At 35.8% G+C, this 19,485-nt stretch overlaps 1 protein-coding gene across 3 annotated transcripts; it reads left to right on the plus strand.

The window, feature by feature from the left end:
• The first annotated feature begins 31 nt into the window (after nucleotides 1-31).
• CENPK (centromere protein K) lies at nucleotides 32-19,056 on the plus strand. 3 transcript variants are annotated; one of them, XM_014452415.2, is made up of 10 exons: nucleotides 32-97; nucleotides 2,431-2,577; nucleotides 4,896-4,952; nucleotides 8,145-8,217; nucleotides 8,893-8,939; nucleotides 13,210-13,292; nucleotides 13,395-13,487; nucleotides 13,810-13,936; nucleotides 16,042-16,095; nucleotides 18,189-19,056. In XM_014452415.2, the coding sequence occupies exons 2-10, from the start codon at nucleotides 2,464-2,466 to the stop codon at nucleotides 18,345-18,347; spliced, it is 807 nt and encodes a 268-aa protein (XP_014307901.1). In that variant the 5' UTR covers nucleotides 32-97; nucleotides 2,431-2,463; the 3' UTR covers nucleotides 18,348-19,056. The 3 variants fall into 3 exon arrangements, with proteins under 3 accessions (XP_014307901.1, XP_023607254.1, XP_023607251.1); XM_023751486.1 differs by lacking the exon at nucleotides 32-97 and adding an exon at nucleotides 120-695; XM_023751483.1 differs by lacking the exon at nucleotides 32-97 and adding an exon at nucleotides 715-902.
• The last annotated feature ends 429 nt before the right edge of the window (nucleotides 19,057-19,485 follow it).

A 19,485-nucleotide genomic window follows, 5' to 3' on the forward strand; every position in this document is an offset into this window, starting at 1 on the left:
GGCTGTGACGGGCCCAATCAGCAAGCAGCGCGCGCGGATCCCGGCCGCAGGCTTGTTGACAGCTGGAGGCGGCGGCTGCAGGTCTGGGACGTCAGTGGTAAGAAACGGGCCGGGGCGACCGCGCCAGCCGGGACCCTGACCTCCTGGGAACCGGGGCCTGGAGCCCGGCTCTTCGGTTCTAGAACCCCGCGGGTTAGGGGAGAAGGACGGCGCGGTGGGGAGTGGAAGGAACGGGCTCCCTGGGCTCCCGCAAGTGCCCCCAGCAGGTCTTCTCCCCAGAGCTGCTCGCTCCTCCCACACACGCTCCGAAGAAGGTGGCGAGCGCTGGCTACTGTTTTCTGGGGAGAGACCCAGCCCTGCCCGAGTGGCCCACGGCGGGACCGCTCACCCTTCCACCTGCTCCCTGGTCTAGGCTTCCAGCCCTTAGTGGCCTTCTGGACTTCGGCTCTCTTCTTTAAAAAAAGAAAGGAAATATACTGTGGTTAAAGACAAACGCCTAACATGACATCTACCATCTTAATCCTTTGTTTTTTAATCCGTTAAGTACAACTTGTCAAAATGACCTCCCTAAATCACTGCTTTTTAAAAAACCTACTTAGCAGTCTCCTGGTTACCTACTGTATTTCAAACTAGATGAATCTCTCCTTTACTTTTCCTTTATGTGGACCCCAGAGACAGGAAAGGAACTGCCGGTAGTAAGTACTTTCTAAGGGTTTTTGTTTGTTTTGCTTTTAGTTTTAAAGACTCCCTTTATCTGGCCTATTCTACCTAGCTGGTCTCATTTCTTCTCTGCCTTCTGCTCTAATCAGATCACTTTTTTGTGTGTCTGATTATCTTCATTTTAAAGATAAAGGAAACTGATGGACAGCCAGTTTAAGTGTCTTGCCCAAGGCCAACAGCTTGTAAGTATTGAAGCCAGGTTTTAAACCTAGACAATCTGTTGAGTTACACTTACTAGTATAATTTTTTTTAAATAAATAATGCTGCAGTAAGCATACCCATGTAGACTTGTGCAAATATAGGGTGTCCCCCAAAATGTATACACACTTTTTAAAAATATACATACTTTTATTGATTTCAGGCTGGGAGAGAGAGATAGAAAGATCAGTGATGAGAGGGGATCATTGATCGGCTGTCTCCTGCACGCCCCTCACTGGGGATAGAGCCAAAATCTGGGCATATGCCCTGACCAGGAATTGAGCAGTGACCTGGTTCATAGGTCGATGCTCAACCACTGAGCCATGCTGGCCAGGCCAAAACTGAATTCTTAATCTTGCTGAATTTGTTTCTTCCACCATCTTCCCCATCTCAGTAATTGGCAACTCCATCTTTCCAATTGCACAGGTCCAAATCTTTTCAGTAATAATTGACTCCTCTTTTCATTTTACACTATATGTAAGCTGTTAGGAAATCCTACTGGCTCTATCTTAACACGTTGCGTACCACATAGAAATCTCTAAGACATACGCCAGGGACCGCACGTTTTTGGGCAAACTGCACGTTATTTAAATCATCATAATGCACTTTAGGTGTTGTTTTTCAACAATTATAACATTTTTATTTACAAAAACAATTAAAGTTCCTAGTACTTTTTTAAGGTATGGTACTGCGTAAAACATTTTCCTCTATGAAGAGGGACCAAACAAAATTTACATAAGTATCTAGATTCGCTCCTTTTTCCATGGGCGTGAAAAACTCGTGAGTGGTCCTTAACAGATGGCGCACGAAACACGAGAAAACTCCTGAGCGGTACGAAATGTGTTAAAAATATATTCAGAATTAGACATTTGGTACGGCCTCTATTAATCCTTGGATTATTGCAATAGCTTCCTAACAGGCTTTCCTGCTTCTGTCCTTACTTGGCTGTAATTAACCAGAGTTATACTGTTAAAACATGATTTAAATCATGTCATTCCTCTTTAATCACTTACTATCTCAGCCTAAGTCCTTAAAATGGCCTAGAGCCCGCATGATCTGTTATCATCTCTCTGACCTCATCTGGTGTTCTCTATCTTACATCTTCTTCTCTAGTCACAAGGCTGTTTTATCTCCCAAGGCCTTTGCACTTCCAGGTACCTCTCCTGGATCGTCATCCCCTAAATATCACCAGATCGCAATTATTTCCTTTCTGTTTTTGCTCAGTTCTCAACTTCTCAGTGACTTCATATGGCCTCCTTATGTAAAATTACATTGCCACTTCCTGAGCACTGGCTATATTCTCTGCTTTTCTTTTCTTCATAGCACTTATAAATCATTTGATGTACTATAGTATGATTTTTAACATTTTTAGGCTTATTTTTGTTTTTCTTAGCCAGAATGTAGGCACCATCATAGGAGGGATTTTAATCTATTTTGTTCACTGTTACACCTTTAGCTCCTAGGTGAGTATCTGGCAAGTAATAGGTGTTCAACAAATATTTTTTACTTTAGGTTTTCTTAGAAGGCTAAGGAAATCACAAGGCAATGTCAGTGAGTAACCAAGATCTAGATCCAGATAGTACTACAGATGAAGATATTACAACTGCTAAGGAAGAACTTATTAAAAAATGTGAAGAAATGTGGAAAGATCTGGAAGAAGTAAGTATCAAGAGATTAAAGTGATATATCAATTAATTACTATAAGATTTCTATTTCAATAATAGACTTGAGAAATAATTCTGCTGATTCCTGAAAGTCATTATATTGTACGATAAATATTTATATAAGTTTTAGATGTATAACATTCAATGAAGTTTATACTGGATGAACTGTAGGAAGAGAAAAAAATTATAGCAATCCCTACCCTCAAGGAGATTATCATCTAATGAAGGCAGTAACCATTATATTAGAAATACAAAGACTGTACTTAGGAGGACTCCTAAACCTAGACTGAAGGGGTCAAGGATAGTGTCCTAAAAGAGGTAATGACTGAATTCATTTCTAAAGGATTAATAGGAGTTAGCCTGTGAAATGGGAGAGGTATACAAAGTAGAAGGAACACAATATATAAAGGTTGAAAGAGTTTACTGGTAGAGAACTCCATGTAGAATATTATGACTTATGTAAATTAGGAAAAGAGGACTTGTGAAGTGAGACTGGAGAGGTAATTAGGGGCAAGAACATGACCAGATTTTTTTTTTTAATATTTTATTGATTTTTTTATAGAGAAGAAGGGAGAGGGACAGAGAGTTAGAAACATCAATGAGAGAGATCGATCAGCTGCCCCCTGCACGCCCCCTACTGGGGATGTGCCCGCAACCCAGGTACATGCCCTTGACCGGAATCGAACCCGGGACCCTTCAGTCCGCAGGCTCTATCCACTGAGCCAAACCGGTTCGGCAATGACCAGATTTGTTGAGTGTATACTGTGGGGATCCATTAAAGGACTATAAATATGAAGTGACATGATGAGATATATAGTTTGAGAAAATTACTCTGGTGGTTTTGAAGAAAAGTGAGACTACAGGTAGAAAGAGCATTTAGGAGGCTGTAGTAGTCCTGGTAAGAAGTACTGAAGGGCTAACTCCTGTCATTGCAAACAGAAGAATGGATTTAAGGGATATTAAGAGCGTAGGACCAAAAGGACTTGGAGATTAATTGTTGTGAAATGGAGTTATGGATAGTTTCAGGTTCCTGGCTTGGGCCAGTGGATGATTAGCGGAGTTACTTCCTGAGATAGAGAATATAGAAGTTAGAGGACACCCAATTCTGGAGTTTGAGTAAAAGTACGAGTTACTTTAGAAAATGTTATTTTTGAAAAGTAGTATTTTTTCCTATTTCTTTTTTGTTTCTCTTTTTTCTTTAGTTCATGAGATAGAGTCATTTCTGGTACACCACAGAATTTTGGTAAAAATTTGTTCTACTTGAAATAGCATATGATAGTGTATCATAGTATATGATGCAGGCTACAGCCATTTTTCACATTCTATTCTTCCCAGTAAATTTTCAGTTGGAAATTTAAAAAAGAGAGCACATATTTTGTTAACTATCCTGTAATCCAGTACCCACCTTACTTTCTCCCACCTCCATATACTTTCCATCCTTAATTTCAAATGCATAAAAGAAGCTACCAAATTGTTATTTTCTAGAACATTTGAGATTTTGCTCCACGGCCTATGTCATTATTTGGCTCAACTAAACTCTTATTTAAAAAAAAAGATATTGTTGCCCTAGCTGGTTTGGTTCAGTGGATAGAGCGTTGGCCTGCAGACTAAAGGGTCCCGGGTTTGATGGGCACATGCCTGGGTTGCAGGCTTGATGGGTTGCAGTCTCGATCCCTAGTAGGGGGTGAGCAGCAGGCAGACAATCAATGATTCTCTCTCATCGTTGATGTTTCTATCTCCCTCTTTCTTCCTCTCTGAAATCAATAAAAATATATATTTCTAAAAGATATTGTAAATGGAAATAATCACAAATAAAATTTAAATTAATCATAATTTTGTTCAGATATACCAGTAATTGCTATTAACAGTTGTGGATTTTTTTAATGGCACAGAAGAAACTGTCTCTTAAAGGCTTTATTTTCTTATAATCATAACTGTCTTCTTACCTCTTTTGTTATTTTCTTATAGTTATTTCCCTCTTGTTCCCCATTTTCCCGTTATCTAGCTTCTAACTCACCCTAGGTTTCATTTTTGTTCTTTGTTCCTTTTTCCCATACTATTTTTTTTAATTCTGTATAGAGTCTATGTACCCTTTCACTTTTAATGTCTTCATCTTGGGACCAATTTGGCTGCCTTCCTTACCCTCCTGCGTAGAAAGTGAGGAATTAAAAACAATTTGTTGTCTTACATCAGGTAATTGTGTATTGTTTTAAAAGAATATGATATTGACTGGTATAAAAGGGGAGGGAGAGGAAATCTTGGGTTATAGTGTGACTTGTTTTTGTTTTTTACTTTTTAAATTTTTAAATCAAGTATCAGAATAAATTATCACTTATTGGACCCGAGACACTCACTGGTTCAAATGCTCAGGTATGAAACCTTCCTTTCTTTGGAATTCATTGTTTTGGATAAGAAGTTTATCTGTCAAGTATAATAGTTTTGTTAATACATGTATGCTTAATCATTCAGATAATTCTCTATTCTTTCTGGTTTAAGAGAAGTATTTTAAAAACTATCTTGAATAAGCTATTATAAATAAATAAGAATATTTTCTTTGTTATCTTTCCACAGCTATACATACATTTAACTGTTGAGTCAATTGCCCCTTGGCTGCTCTTATGGTACTTTGTTAAAAATTAGAACAAAGACTTTTCTACTTTGTGTTAGGTACAGTAGCCACAGGTATTTTACTATCTGTGTGGAATTGTAGCTGATTTTACCGAGGCTTAAAAAAGGATTAAGATATCCATTTTAATAATCAGAGACCTATGGAATTGGTTTAGGAATACACCAAAGGGTCTTTGCAACAGATTAAGAATTTGAAATAACAAAGATGATAGTTCCAATGTATGGGAAAGGGATGAATTAGTTAAGGAATGATAGTGGTACAATCATATTTCATTACAAGAAAAGCAAGGAGACTGTGCAACCTAGTGACATGGGAGAACTTGGCTATTAATAAAAATCTAGACATTATAAAAGAACACTTAGCCCTAGCCAGTTTGGCTCAGTGGATAGAGTGTAGGCCTGCGGACTGAAGGGTCCCGGTTTGATTCCTGTCAAGGGCATATGCCTGGGTTATGGGCTTAATCCCCAGTAGGGGGCGTGCAGGAGGCAGCCAATCAATGATTCTCATCATTGATGTTTCTGTCTCTTCCCTCTCCCTCTCTGAAATCAATAATATATATACATATGTGTGTGTGTGTGTGTATATAATATATATATATATATCGTGCACGAAATTCGTGCAGGGGAGGGGGGGTCTGGCCTGCACCCTCTCGCAATCCGGGACCACTGGCTCCTCACTGCTTGCCTGCATGCCTGCCTTATCGCCCCTAACCCCTCTGCCTGCCTGCCTGATCACCCCTAACCACTCGCCTGCCTGCCTGATCGCCCCTAACTGCCTGATCACCCCTAACCATTCTGCCTTCCTGCCTGATTGCCCCTAACCACTCGTCTGCTTGCCTGATCTCCCCTAACTGCCTGATCGCCCCTAATCACTCTGCCTGCTTGCCTGATCACCCCTAACTTCTCACCCGTCTACCTGATCACCCCTAACCGCCTCTGCCACAGCCCCCACTGCCCCACTTCATCCGGAAGGACGTCCAGAATGACGTCTGGAAGGTTGTTCAGCTGTCTGGTCTAATTAGAATATTATGCTTTTATTATTATAGATATATATATGAACACTTAGATGTATTTGATCATATAAGAGTTAAAAATGTGCCCTGGCTGCTGTGGCTCAGTTGGTTGAGCATCATCCCATACACCAAAAGGTCACTGGTTTGATTCCCAGTTAGGACACATGCTCAGTTTGCAGGCTTAATCCATAGTAGGGGGTGTGCTGATCAATGTTTCTCTCTCTCTCTCTCTCTCCCCCTCTCTCTCTCTCTCTCTCCCTCTCTCTCTCTCTCCCTCTCTCCCTCTCTCTCTCTCTCCCTCTCTCCCTCTCCCTTTCTCTCTCTAAAATTAATAAAAACATTTTTTTAAAAGAGTTAAAAATGTTTTAGTAGTAAAAATTCTAAGAACAAAGACAAAAATATACAAATGAATCCAATGAAAGTTCTCCAATACTGGTGGGAGCATGCCAGCCTTGTAAGCAGACCTTTAGGGATAATCTTAGGGCTTGCTTTGTTAACTCTTTTCTGTATACCTATTAGACTTAAAATCTTCAATTAAAACGCAATTCATTTTCTAAAGCAAGATGTTAGATATTTTAAATGAGAGAATGACAAGATTTCTCAAATTTTTATGTTTACATACCTTTAGAAGTACTACTCTTATACATAATATTTTTTAAGAAAAGGTTGTTTAATTTTATAAAAGGACTAGAGGCCCGATGCATGAAATCTGTGCAAGGGGCTTGGCCCCTGCTGTCACAGTGGCTGCCTCTGCCTCGGCCCCCTCCCGCTGTGGCGCCACCTCTGCCTCTGCCTCTGCCTTGGCTCCCACTATTGCAGCTTTGTGCAGAAGGTCATCCAGAAGGACATCGGTCTAATTAGCATATTACGCTTTTATTATTATAGATTAGAAATAATTTGAGTGTTTGCCTTAGCTGGGCTTTGGCAAGGCAAATGATTTAAATAATTGCCTTGAATAATTGGCAAATAATTTAAATACCTGCAAATGCATTTTTATATAATAATATGAATTTTTCAAAGAGGCTAGGTTTTGTGGGGTTTTTTTACCTATGACTATTCAACAGGCAGTGTTATAATACAAAGCAGGAACTACTTGCTCTGTATAATAAAAATTGGTTTAAAAAAACAGTACTTTTAGTGTTCTTTTAGTGTAAATATTGAAGTAATACCTACTGCATTTTTGAAATATGAATTTTTTTTATGTTTGGCTACTAATAAGAATTATATAGATGAGATAAAACGTGCTGAAATTTAGCTTTAACCACACATGGACTTTAATTTTGTGGTCTCATCAGGCAAAATATTTATCACATAAATTTGTAATTATCAAAATTACAATGATTGGAGCCTCCTAGTAACAGAAACATATTCGTCCTAAATTTATCTTTGGCTAATTTACAAACTATTGTGTAGTAAAACTTTTTTATATGTGGCTTGTGGAACCAGTCTCATTTTATAATTATCTCTATGTATGCATTTGAAGTTATTTTTCATTACTCAGCTAAAAACAGTTGCAATTTTCCTAAAAATGCATAGAGAGGAAAAAGAGCATTTTAGTGCAAATTTGTCTTAAAAATGTTCGCAAGAAATAACATCCTTTTAAAAATATATATGTTAATTTAGGGAATAAACTTAATGTAGTTAGGTTCTTTTGTTTTAGATTGAGTGGTGAAGTAGAATTGATCATTTTTTAATACCATATCACTAATATAACTGGCAATTTGTGAGCTATAAATGTGGTTTAAAGCAGAATTCTGTTTGGAGTGATAATTTTTTTATAGTTTAGGTAGCTATTATCTTAGCCATTTATGTTAAGACCTTGTATTAATGTATAAAAAATCTCTACACATTCATCATGAATAGCTATGAATATTCTACAAGAAATGATTTTGTTTCATTCTCTTGTTCTTTTTTTTTATAGCTATCATTATTAATTATGCAAGTGAAATGTTTAACTGCTGAACTCAGTCAATGGCAGAAAGAAACTCCTGAAAGTAAGATTCTTATTTTTAGGTTTATATTTTTGTAAACAAAGTAATGGCAAATTAATGATCACTAGCCCGGCCGGTGTTGCTCAGTGGTTGAGCATAGTCCTATGAACCAGAAGGTCACGGTTCAATTCCCGGCCAGGACACATGCCTGGGTTGTGGGCTCGGTCCCTGGTGGGAGGCATGCAGGAGGCAGCCCATCAATGATTCTCTTTCATCATTGATGTTTCTATCCCTCTCGCTCTCCCTTCCTCTCTGAAATCAATAAATACATTTTTTTTAAAAAAAGAATAATGTGTATGGTATGATCCCATTCTTGTAAAACCAACATTGACAAAATTAATAACTTTTGTATGTATATGTACAGATAAATGTGTATATGTATACATGAATAGGATCCTATGCACAGAAGGAATGAACTAGAGGTTATTAATTTTGAATTTTAATGATTGGGAAAACAAAACAAGGAAAGAAAAAGCCACTAAAAACAAAATGCATGATAGCACATTTGTCTAAATTAATATATATGTAGAGCTTCTAAATAAGAATAATTTCATAAACTGTACATATTTCATAAAAAGTTCTGTAATATTAAATGGAAAGAAAAAGGGGTATCTGAGAAACCACAAAGTCAAATTCTTGATTTTTGAGAGTTAACATATGTTAATTTTGTTTCTATAGTTCTTCCACTGAATGAAGAGGTTCTGGTAACATTAGGAAAAGAAGAGGTAAGCCACTTAATGAATTTTTAGTCACCCTACTATAAATGTTTTAAGTAAGCTCATGCCATAAGGAATAGGGTAAAGATTCTTTAAAACCATCTTTTCTACTTTGATATTAATTATGCTTTCTTGAAGAAAATATTTTATAATTTTCAGACCTTTGATATTTATTACTGTTATTTTTTTATTTTTTAAAAATTACAGTTGACGTACAATGTTACATTACTTTCAGATATACCACCTGGTGATTAGACCTTTATATAACTTACGAAGTGATCATATTCCATTGTATATGTACCAGTTCTTTTTTATTCATTCGTCTATTGATGGGCATTTAGGTTGCTTCCATATCTTGGTTATTTTAAATAATGCTGCAGTGAACATACAGATACATATGTCTTTTCCATAGTGTTTTGGGTTTCTTTGGATAAATAACCCTGAAGTGGAATTACTGGGTACTTCTTTGTCTCTTGTTATACCTTTGTTTTAAAGTCTGGTATAAGTATTGCTACCTAAGCTTTTTTTTTTTTTTTTTTTTCATGAAATATCTGTTTTATCCCTTTGTGTATCTTTCAGTCTGAAGTGAGTCTTGTAGACAGCATATGTATGGGTCTTTTTTCTTATCCATTCAGCCATCCTGTGTCTTTTGATTGGAGCATTTTATCCATTTGTATTTAAAGTAATTTAAAGATATATGTTTATTGACATTTTATTAGATACCTCAGTAGAGAAGGATATTTTTTATCTTTTTTTTTTTCTTCTTCTTCTAAAAGAGGACCCTTTAACATTTTTTATAAACTGGCTTGGTGGTGATGAACTCCTTTAGCTTTTTCTTGTCAGGGGAGCTCTTTATCTCTTCTTCCATTCTAAATGATAGTCTTGCTGGGTAGAGTAATCTTGGTTGTAGGTCCTTGCTTTTCATCACTTTAAATATTTCATGTCACTCCCTTCTGGCCTGCATAGTTTCTGTTGAAAAATCAGTTTTATGGTAGTTCCCTTTTAGGTAAGTAAAAGCTTTACTCTTGCTGATTTTAAGTTTCTCTTTGTTTTTAACCTGTTGCATTTTAATTATAATGTGTCTTGGTGTGGGCCCCTTTGGTTTCATCTTGTTTGGGACTCTCTTCAATTCCTGGACTTATCTATTTCCTTTGTCAAGTTAGGGAAGTTTTTAAAGTTCTTTTTTAAAGTTTCAATATTTTTGGTAAAGCACTCATTTTGTTCAAGGATTTTATTTTTGAGTTTATTAAACTTCATATCTGTATTTTCTTATAACTCGTTGAGGTTTTTTTTTCAGAACTGCAATGTTGAAATCTCTGTTATTTAAATTACATATTTCTATGTCTTTATGTTTATTTTCTGGAGATTTTTAATTTTATTTTTGAGCTGCTCTGTTATCTTGGTTATTCATGGTGGATCCTTCTCTACTGAGGTATCTATATGTGAGTGGCATTTCTCTAGTAAATTGATAAGAAGTCTTTCTATTGTTTTCTAGTAGGTGGCATTGAAGCACAAGTTGTTCAGTCTCTTGCACAGCTCTGACTTTCAGGTCTCGGCAGGGTGATGGGAATGTCCTGTGTTCCCTGAGAAGGTGGGCATCTCCTCTGTGTTCAGGTTGCCTCATTCTCACGGGCCAGACCCAGTGGGGGAATGTGGTGGGCGATGTGTTCTAAATCTGTGAAATCCCAGTGCTGTCCACTGCAGCCAGATACAGCTGTGATGGATGGGGGCAGCTGTCTTTGTTGCTTTGTTCTCCCAGTAATGGTGACTGGCACACCTCAGCGGCCTCCCCACTGTGTCTTCACCCAACCTTGGATTAGTCACAGAGTGTGCCTCTTCTCCCTGGGTTCAGCCACAGTTCATACGAACCGTTCCTTCAGGAATACTCACTGTATCTCTCTGCTCCTCCCTGCTGAAGGGAGTACCAGTGCTAACCTGATTCTGCCCCTCTTTAGGCTGAGCCTCACAGTGAATTCTGGGCCACGAGATCCAGGCTGCATCCTTGGCACCAACTCAGCTCTTCTCCCTTCCCACCTCCCCCGTTTTCTTCTTCTTGCCCACCTTCAGTTGTTTCAGTACTCAGATCTCTCAGATGTGTTTGTTGAGCAGGAAATCCTTTGTTGAATTATAGCTGTTCAAACTGTTGAAACGTCAAGGAGACCTCTGACGCCACCATTCCTTTGGCCACAAAGTCCACTTCTGATGCCAACTCTTAGGGTTTTCCCCAAGAGTTAGGTTCTGTGATTAGCTAGATAGGCTCACAGCATTCAGAAGAGCTATTATAGTTAGTCACGGTTGTGTTTATTATAGTGCGAGGACACAGGCTAAAATGAGCAAAGGGAAAAGGCACGTGGGCCAAGCGTATAGCTGTCCTTTCCCAGTGGATGTGTTTACTTCTCCCTGCAACTATGTGTGACAACTTGGTCAAAGTGTGGTCCAACAGGAAGTTCGCCTGGCCAGTGTGGCTCAGTGGTTGAACATCAGCTCATGAACCAAGAGGTTGTGGCACGTGCCGGGTTGCCGACTGGATCCCCAGTAGGGGGTGTGCAAGAGGCAGCCAATTGAAATTTCTCTCTCATCGATGTTTCTTTCTATCCCTCTCCCTTCCTCTCTCTCTAAAGTCAATAAAAACATATTTTTTTTAAAAAAAAGCCAGGGAAATGCATTTTAGCCTATTGTCCATGGTTTATATCAGGAGTCCCATCACTATGCATGCAGGGCCTCCTTGACTGCCTTCAGCTATGAAACTCCAGGTCCCAGAACAAAAACGCATTTACCAAGAATGACATAGTTAGAATAAACTGTGTAATCAGACTGGTACCAACTGGCCCAGTGCTCCGGGCATATGCAAAACACTCGCAATAGGCAGAATATTCCAGTGTTTCATAGCTTCTCTTCCAGGAATCCACCAGGAGCCAGTCCTAAAGAAAAGCCTTTCTTGGTAATGTGCATAGTTTGTGCAACCTTGGCCTGCTGAGTTAACCCTTTCACTGAAACTTGTCTTTTTATTCTCTTAAGTGTCTTTTGAAGAACATAAGCTCATAATTGGATTAATTCTATTTTATCAACTCTTAAAGTTTATGCTCAAATATAGGAAATATTTGTCCAACTTAAGGTCACAAAGATTTTCATGTATGTTTTCTTTTAGAAATCTTAAAGTTGTAGGTTTCACATTTAGGTCTATGATCCATTTTGAAATAATGTTTATACATGAAATAAGTTGTTGATAAAGGTTTATTTTTGCATATAGATACAAATTGTTCCAAAGAACTATCTGTTTTGACTTTTCTTTTACTGAAATTTAATTACCATGTATGGGTGGATCTGTTTCTAGACTCTTTATTTGTTCTCCTTTCTGTGCTTTGGATGTGTCTCTTCGTTGGTTCTGTGTTTCTGTCTTAATCCAATACCACATTATTTTACTTACTGAAGCTTTGTAATAAGTCTTGAAAATAAATAGTAATAAATAGTATGAGTTATCTAACTTTGTTGTTTTTTACCAAAATTGTTTTATTTTTCCTATAGAGTTGGCTTGTCATTCTATCCCATAAAAAAGCTTACTGGAATTTTGATTGAGGTTGCCCTAAATCTATTTATTTATTTACTTTTAAAAATATGTTTTCTTGATTTTAGAAAGAGAGATGGGGAGAGAGAGACACATCGCTGTGAGAGAGAAACATCTATCGGTTGCCTCCTGTATGCACCCTGACTGGAACTTAACCTGAAACCTGGGCATGTGCCCTGAATGGGAATTGAACAGGAGACCTTTTGGTGCATGAAACAATGCCCAACCAACCAGGGCTAGACTTATTTTGTTTTTCATAGAACTTATCACTCACTGGAATTAAATATTTGTTTGTTTGTCTGGATTCCCCTCTTTGTTCTGTTCACCTTTGCATCCCTGACTCCCTTCAACAATGCCTGACAGTCAATAAATATTTGTTGAATGAATAATATTGATTTGTGTTTGTTTTTGTATAGTCTCCTTAGAAAAGAGACTTAATTTACCTGATTACTGAAAACTCACCATTAAATTGCCTTTCATTATGTAATGTATTGCTCAAAAACCCCGTCTTATATTTTTGAATTTGACAATGGACTATTAAGAGAACTTAGCACCTGCTGTATATGTCCATTTTAAAGACTTTCTGCTCAGATTTTTTGCTGTTAATTTCTGAATATAAATTTTAGAATTAGACATAAATTTTACTATCATTCAGAAATGTAACTAGTTATATGATTAAAGACTAAGCAATTAATATGAATTATTTTGTTCTAGTTCCAAAAATTGAGACATGATCTTGAATTGGTACTATCTACTATTCAGTCAAAGAATGAAAAGTTAAAGGAAGACTTGGAAAGGTATATTTATAATTACTATTAGTCATTGATTTGTTGAATTGGCATTGATGTTTTATTTGGCTGCTTTATTATCATTGATGTTTTATTTTTCTGTGTTGAAAGGGAGCAACAATGGTTGGATGAACAGCAACAGATATTTGAATCTCTTATTGCACTACACAATGAATTGAAACATCAAATTGTGACAGAATCAAGGTATTATTTTTGTGTTTTATGTTTTTAAACTAGGAGAAAGTATTTTCTTTTTTTTTTAACATGAAAAGGGGTCAATTTTACCAGAAAATATGAGTCTTATACCAGCTTTTGATTTCTATTATTACATGATCTTCTATGAATGACTTGACTTTTAGTTTCCCTATATATTGAATAGAGAATATTACTTTCATAAAACTAGTTAAATTTGGTTTGAGCAAATGAAATTTGAACTGAGTTCTTGATCAACTTTGAGTAACCAGTTTTATATACTTAGGTATTTTGTCAGTGAACTATTTCTCTTCATTATTTTGAAATCTATTAGAACCTTTAAAGAGCTGAAAACTAAACTACATGATGTAAAAGAATATAAGGAGAAACTATTGGTTACCTTGAGTGAGTTTCTAGAAGACCACTTTCCTCTGCCTGATAGCAATGTTAAAAAGAAAAGGGTAAGTTTTAAAGAAAACATTCATGTGTATATGCATGTATGAAATTGTTTCAGATAGGATCAAGTGTAAATTTCTGATAAATATTTCTATGTTTATTATACATTTAAAAGACACACACATAGATAGATGTAGAGAAATAATTCCTCATTACATTAAAATATTTATTGAAAAATTAGAAGCAACCTTGTTGTTCAACAATACAAGAGGAATTAAATACATTTTTTTATATTGTATCCATATTATGGGGAAAATGCAGCTGCAGCTTTTAAAAACCTATTGAACCCTGGTCCAGTGGCTCAGTTGGTTGGAGAGTTGTCCCATACACCAAAAGGTGGTGGGTTCAATTCCCAGTCAGGGCACATATCTAAGTTGCAGGTTTGATCCCTGGTGGGGCAGGAGCAGGGAGCAACTGATCAGTTTCTCTCTCACATCAATGTTTCTCTTTCTCTCTCTCTCCCCCTCTCTCTCCCTCTCCCTTCCTCTCTCTTAAAAAAAATCAATAAAAAGATATTTTTTAAAAAATGTATTGAACACTCACTATCAAAGGAATTAATGAAATGCTCACAATTTGTTGTTAAATAGGTAAAACATAGATGATTAACTTATACCAAAAGATGTAATAGTGCTAGACGCTAGGATCATAGGAGAGATTTTTCATTTTTACTATTTTGAATATTTTCCATGAACACGTGTAACTTTTAAAATCAGAAGAATTGTTTAAAATCTGTTAATGTGCCCTGGCCAGTGTTGCTCTGTGGTTAAAGTGTCATCGTTCTCCTCCACACTGGAGGGTGGCAGGCTTGATTCTCGGTGAAGGGCCCGTACCTGAGTTGAAGGTTTGATCCCGGTCCCCTGTCAGGGTGCGTGTGGGAGGCAACCATAGATGTGTCTCTCTCTCACATCAATATTTCTTTCTCTTTCCCCCTCTCACTTCCCTTTCAATGTCTCTAAAAATCAAAGGAAAAAATATCCTTGCTCCTTGAGTGAGGATTAAAAAAATAAATATGACACTATGTTCAAATAGAGGTTAATAGGGTGAAATAGATGTCCAAAAGCTAATGTAATCTTAAACTTAATGAATAGAATTCCAGCATCTACAGGTATGGAAATAAGTCTTCTTTTTGATCTTTGGTGTTCAAATCACACCAATATCATTGTGGAGACTGGATTTAAAAAAAAAAGCAGAAAAGACAAATTAGGCCACATTTAAAGAACAACCATAATATGAAAGGGCTACAAGTCTATGGCTTATGAAAAATAATTGAAGGAACTAATAATGATTAATATGGAAAAGACTTGAGATTCATAATAGCTGCCTTCAAATATTTAAGGAACTCTTTCATGGAATTGGAAAAAATCCTGTCATTTCAAGGATAAAGAACCAGTTAGTTAACATTACGAACTGTCAAGAACTATAGAAAGATGAACAAATAAGGCTCCCTGGGAAGCAAGTTTCCTGTACTGAAGCTGTATAAATACATTCTGGAATGTCATTTGATTGGGAGATTCAAACACTAGACTTTTAAAAAAAATTTTTTTCTTTGTTGATTAAGGTATTACATATGTGTCCTTATCTCCCCATTGCCCCCCACCCCCTACTCATGCTCTCACCCCCCTGGTGTCTGTGTCCATTGGTTAGGCTTGTATGCTTGCATACGAGTCCTTTGGTTGATCTCTTACCCCCTTACCCTTACCCCTTTACCCCCAACCCTCCCCTACCTTCCCTTACCCCCACCCTCCCCTACCTTCCCTCTGAGGTCAAACACTAGACTTTTACATATGCCAGTGTACAATATATATAATATAACATCCATTTTATATTTATAGGTAGTCTGAAATGTATCTTCTAGTAATTGCAAAAGATTTCACTGTCTTAGAGGTTGTTTCAACTGTTTATTTTTTTTTTTTATGAAAATGACTTAGTACAAGCAGGTTGTTTATATTCAGAATTCTTTTTAAATCACCTAATTATAAGTGTTTGGTTTTAGTATACCTTGTACCATTGCAATTAAGAAATATTAATTTTTTGTAATAAGTATAGTTTAATATTCTGCCATTGGCAGAATCATAATGTTAATTCTTTGTTATTCATGTTTCTCTCAAAGAAAAATACTCAAGAATCAAATATACAGCTGATAACATTGCATGAAATGTTAGAGGTAAGTGTTTGGTGTAGTTGTTTTGTCTTGAAGATGTCTCTTAGTGATTTGTGAATAATTTTACATAGGCTTGAAAAAAATACTGCTTTAGTTCTTAAGGTAAACACCAATCTTTATTAGATATACTTATGTTAATTTATCTTTGGTATAAAATTAGTTTGTGTTTTCTATATAGCATTAGAAAGAATAGTGTCATTTTTTAAAGAACATGAAATTAGAGCCTACTCTTAATAATATTCCAAGATTATTACTTCAAGAAAATTTTATGATATTATTTAATGTTTACACAATGAAATCTTATGCTGTTACATTGACTGTATCTTTAGTTAGCAACTCTACATTCTATTGAAAACACAGTACATAGTGAGTTTAAGGATTCTTTCAACAAAATTGTAGAAATCCATGCATAATATTTCCTTAAGTAACATCAGCCTCTTTTTTTTCATAATGTGAGTACTAAGTAATTCCAAATAATTATAGAATTGGTAAAGAAATACCTTTTTCTGCTTAACATTTGCCTTTTCTTTTATAAATATCTTTGACCTTTTTATTTTATTTTATTATTTTTTTTAAAAACATATTTTAATTTATTTCAGAGAGGAAGGGAGAGGGACAGAGAGATAGAAACATCAGTGATGAGAGAGAATCATTAATCAGCTGCCTCCTGCACGCCCTTCACTGGGGATTGAGCCCACAACTTGGGCATATGCTCTGACCGGTAATTGAACCATGACCTCCTGCTTCGTAGGTCGACACTCAACCACTGAGCCATGCCAGCCCGGCTCTTTGACATTTTAAAAAAATGCTTTTGAACGTCATCCAGTTATCAAGTATGTTAAGTATTTGAGAAATCTTGGTCTGACAATCCATTGCGAATTGGGCAGAGAGGAAGGTAAAATAGTCTATGAAGAGGGAGATATTTAACAATTAGTGTGTCTTTTTATCTATTTTATTTATATATATATATATATATATATATATATATATATATATATATATATATATATAAAATTGATTTTAGAGAGGAAGGGAGAGATAGAAACATCAGTGATGAGAGGGAATCATTGATTGGCTGCCTCCCGCACGTTGGACCGAGCCCACAACCCTTGACTGGAATTTAACCTGGGACCCTTCGGTCCACAGGCTGACACTTTATCCACTGAGCCGAGTCAAACCGGCTAGGGCTAGTGTGTCTTTTTAAATTAATTGGCAAGTTAAGGAGAAAGAGTGATATCAAGTTTGTTTCATTGTAATTTTATGAATTGGATGCTCAAGTCTCCATTTTTACCCAGTTAAATAGTTTTGGTGCCTCAAGATATCTTAATAAAGAATATTATTACTCTGAAAGCAAAATGCAAAAAAAAGAAGAAAAGGCAAAACACAAATATTTATTAAATTCATATGATACCCATTTTTAATGTGTATCATATATCAAGTTATATTAGAACATTTTAATATATTTCTAATTATTCCAGTTTATACTGAAACTAAGAAACTACTGTTTCTTATGGATGACTTAACTTTTTTTTTTAAACAAAAGTTGTCATATATGTGGCTGATATTAGCAGTGATTAACTGGGTAATACATGTGTAATTTTCCAATAGTATACCCTGAGATCTCATCTAAAATTTAGAATTAGAAACCATTTTTTGTCTCCAACTTACATTATCAATGATAAAAGTAAACAATATATAAACTGAAATTTAGCAAAAAATAAAACAATATACATGTTCATTTTAAAGTTGAATTTTTATCATTTAATTATTTCTAGCATCTACTAGAATTAGAAATGAAAAGTAAGAAGGATTTTAAGAATATTAAAATAAGTAATTGCTTTAAAATAGGAATAATATTTAATTCTATTATCATCATACCTAAGTGAGATCAAAAGATTTTTGCCCCTCAGATATGTACTTGAAATAGCTAACATTAATGATAGATGAAAATTTTATTTCAATAATTGAGATATGGATATTATGAAATGTGATTGAGATGAGAATTTTATAGTTTTACTTTATGGCTATAGCACTTAGTATTTGTATAAATGATGCATTTTCTTTTCCACGTTTCTTAAAATAATATCTTTTCCTAGATTCTTTTAAATAGATTGTTTGATGTTCCACATGATCCATATGTCAAAATTAGTGATTCTTTTTGGCCACCTTATATTGAGCTGCTCCTTCGTAATGGAATTGCTTTGAGACACCCAGAAGATCCAAGCCGAATAAGACTGGAAGCTTTCCATCAGTAAAGAATGGTCTGTTTTCCACAAGTCCTTAAAGAACCTTGTCATTCAAGGATAAATGGAAACACTGAGTATTCCTTGGATAAAGAAAATAATATGCATATGAAAGCACGTAGTTCATATTCCTTCTGTCCTCAAAATGACAGGCGCTGCCCTGTACTATTTGTTTACAAATGGTCCTTTCACATTCAGGTCTGTGCTTTGGTCTGTTCAAGTTGATGGACAAGGATACAAGTAAAAATATTCTAGACTTAATTATAAAACATTTAATGTACCTCGTACAGCGATATTTGGAAAATTTGTAATTTGTGATATTGCTTGAGTCATAATTTTTAAAAAATTTATGACAGTTTCTTTTATGCATTTTGAGTTCTGTTTGTTGCTTAACTCTGTTAAATTTAGGGATTATAATAAAAAGGCCATTTAATATGCAGATGGTTTTAAAATTCACTTTGTATCTGATGTAGAAGGAAGCATAATTTAAAAGTATTTAGTAAATATGCCCCATGTATACTGCCTTATTTCTAGATTTGTTAAAAATTGAAATATAAAAAAAAACCAAATGGATAAAAGTAGAAAACTCTTTTAATGTGTATCACATATCAAGTGATATATATTAAAGCATTCGTCTGTTCATTATTACTAACGAAATTGTGTTAATAAAATTTTGTTTATCTTTGTGACTTTTCTGTAAATAAAATTCTCTTACCTAAAAGTATTTAGCTTTTGGTGATGTGGCATGATATTTTTATAAAATAAATACACTTTTTGATAGGAAAATAATATAGGGCTCATTCAGTATTGTATGCAAGCTAAATTGTAGAATTCAAAACTCACTCAGTATTGTTACTGGACTAAATGGGTTCACTTGCCAGTAAGTGAACATCACATCACAGCCCAGTAAGACATGCACAGGAGCTTGCAGCAAAAAAAGTAAGGGTTAATTAGTTCAGAAAGTGGCCCGGAGTCACAGGTGAGCTAGTGCTCAGAGATCCGACTAATCAATGGCTTTCAGGTTATTAATCGTGACTAAGGGAGTTAGGGTTATGGTCTCTACTGATTGGTACTAGGGTAGGGAGTATTTGACCAGTGCATCTGGTCTTGACGTCAAAAACGGTATCGCTTCATCTGATTTCGCCACTTC

Source organism: Myotis lucifugus, unplaced genomic scaffold, assembly GCF_000147115.1.
Source record: "Myotis lucifugus unplaced genomic scaffold, Myoluc2.0 scaffold_0, whole genome shotgun sequence".
In the NCBI taxonomy this organism is placed as follows: Eukaryota; Metazoa; Chordata; class Mammalia; order Chiroptera; family Vespertilionidae; genus Myotis; species Myotis lucifugus.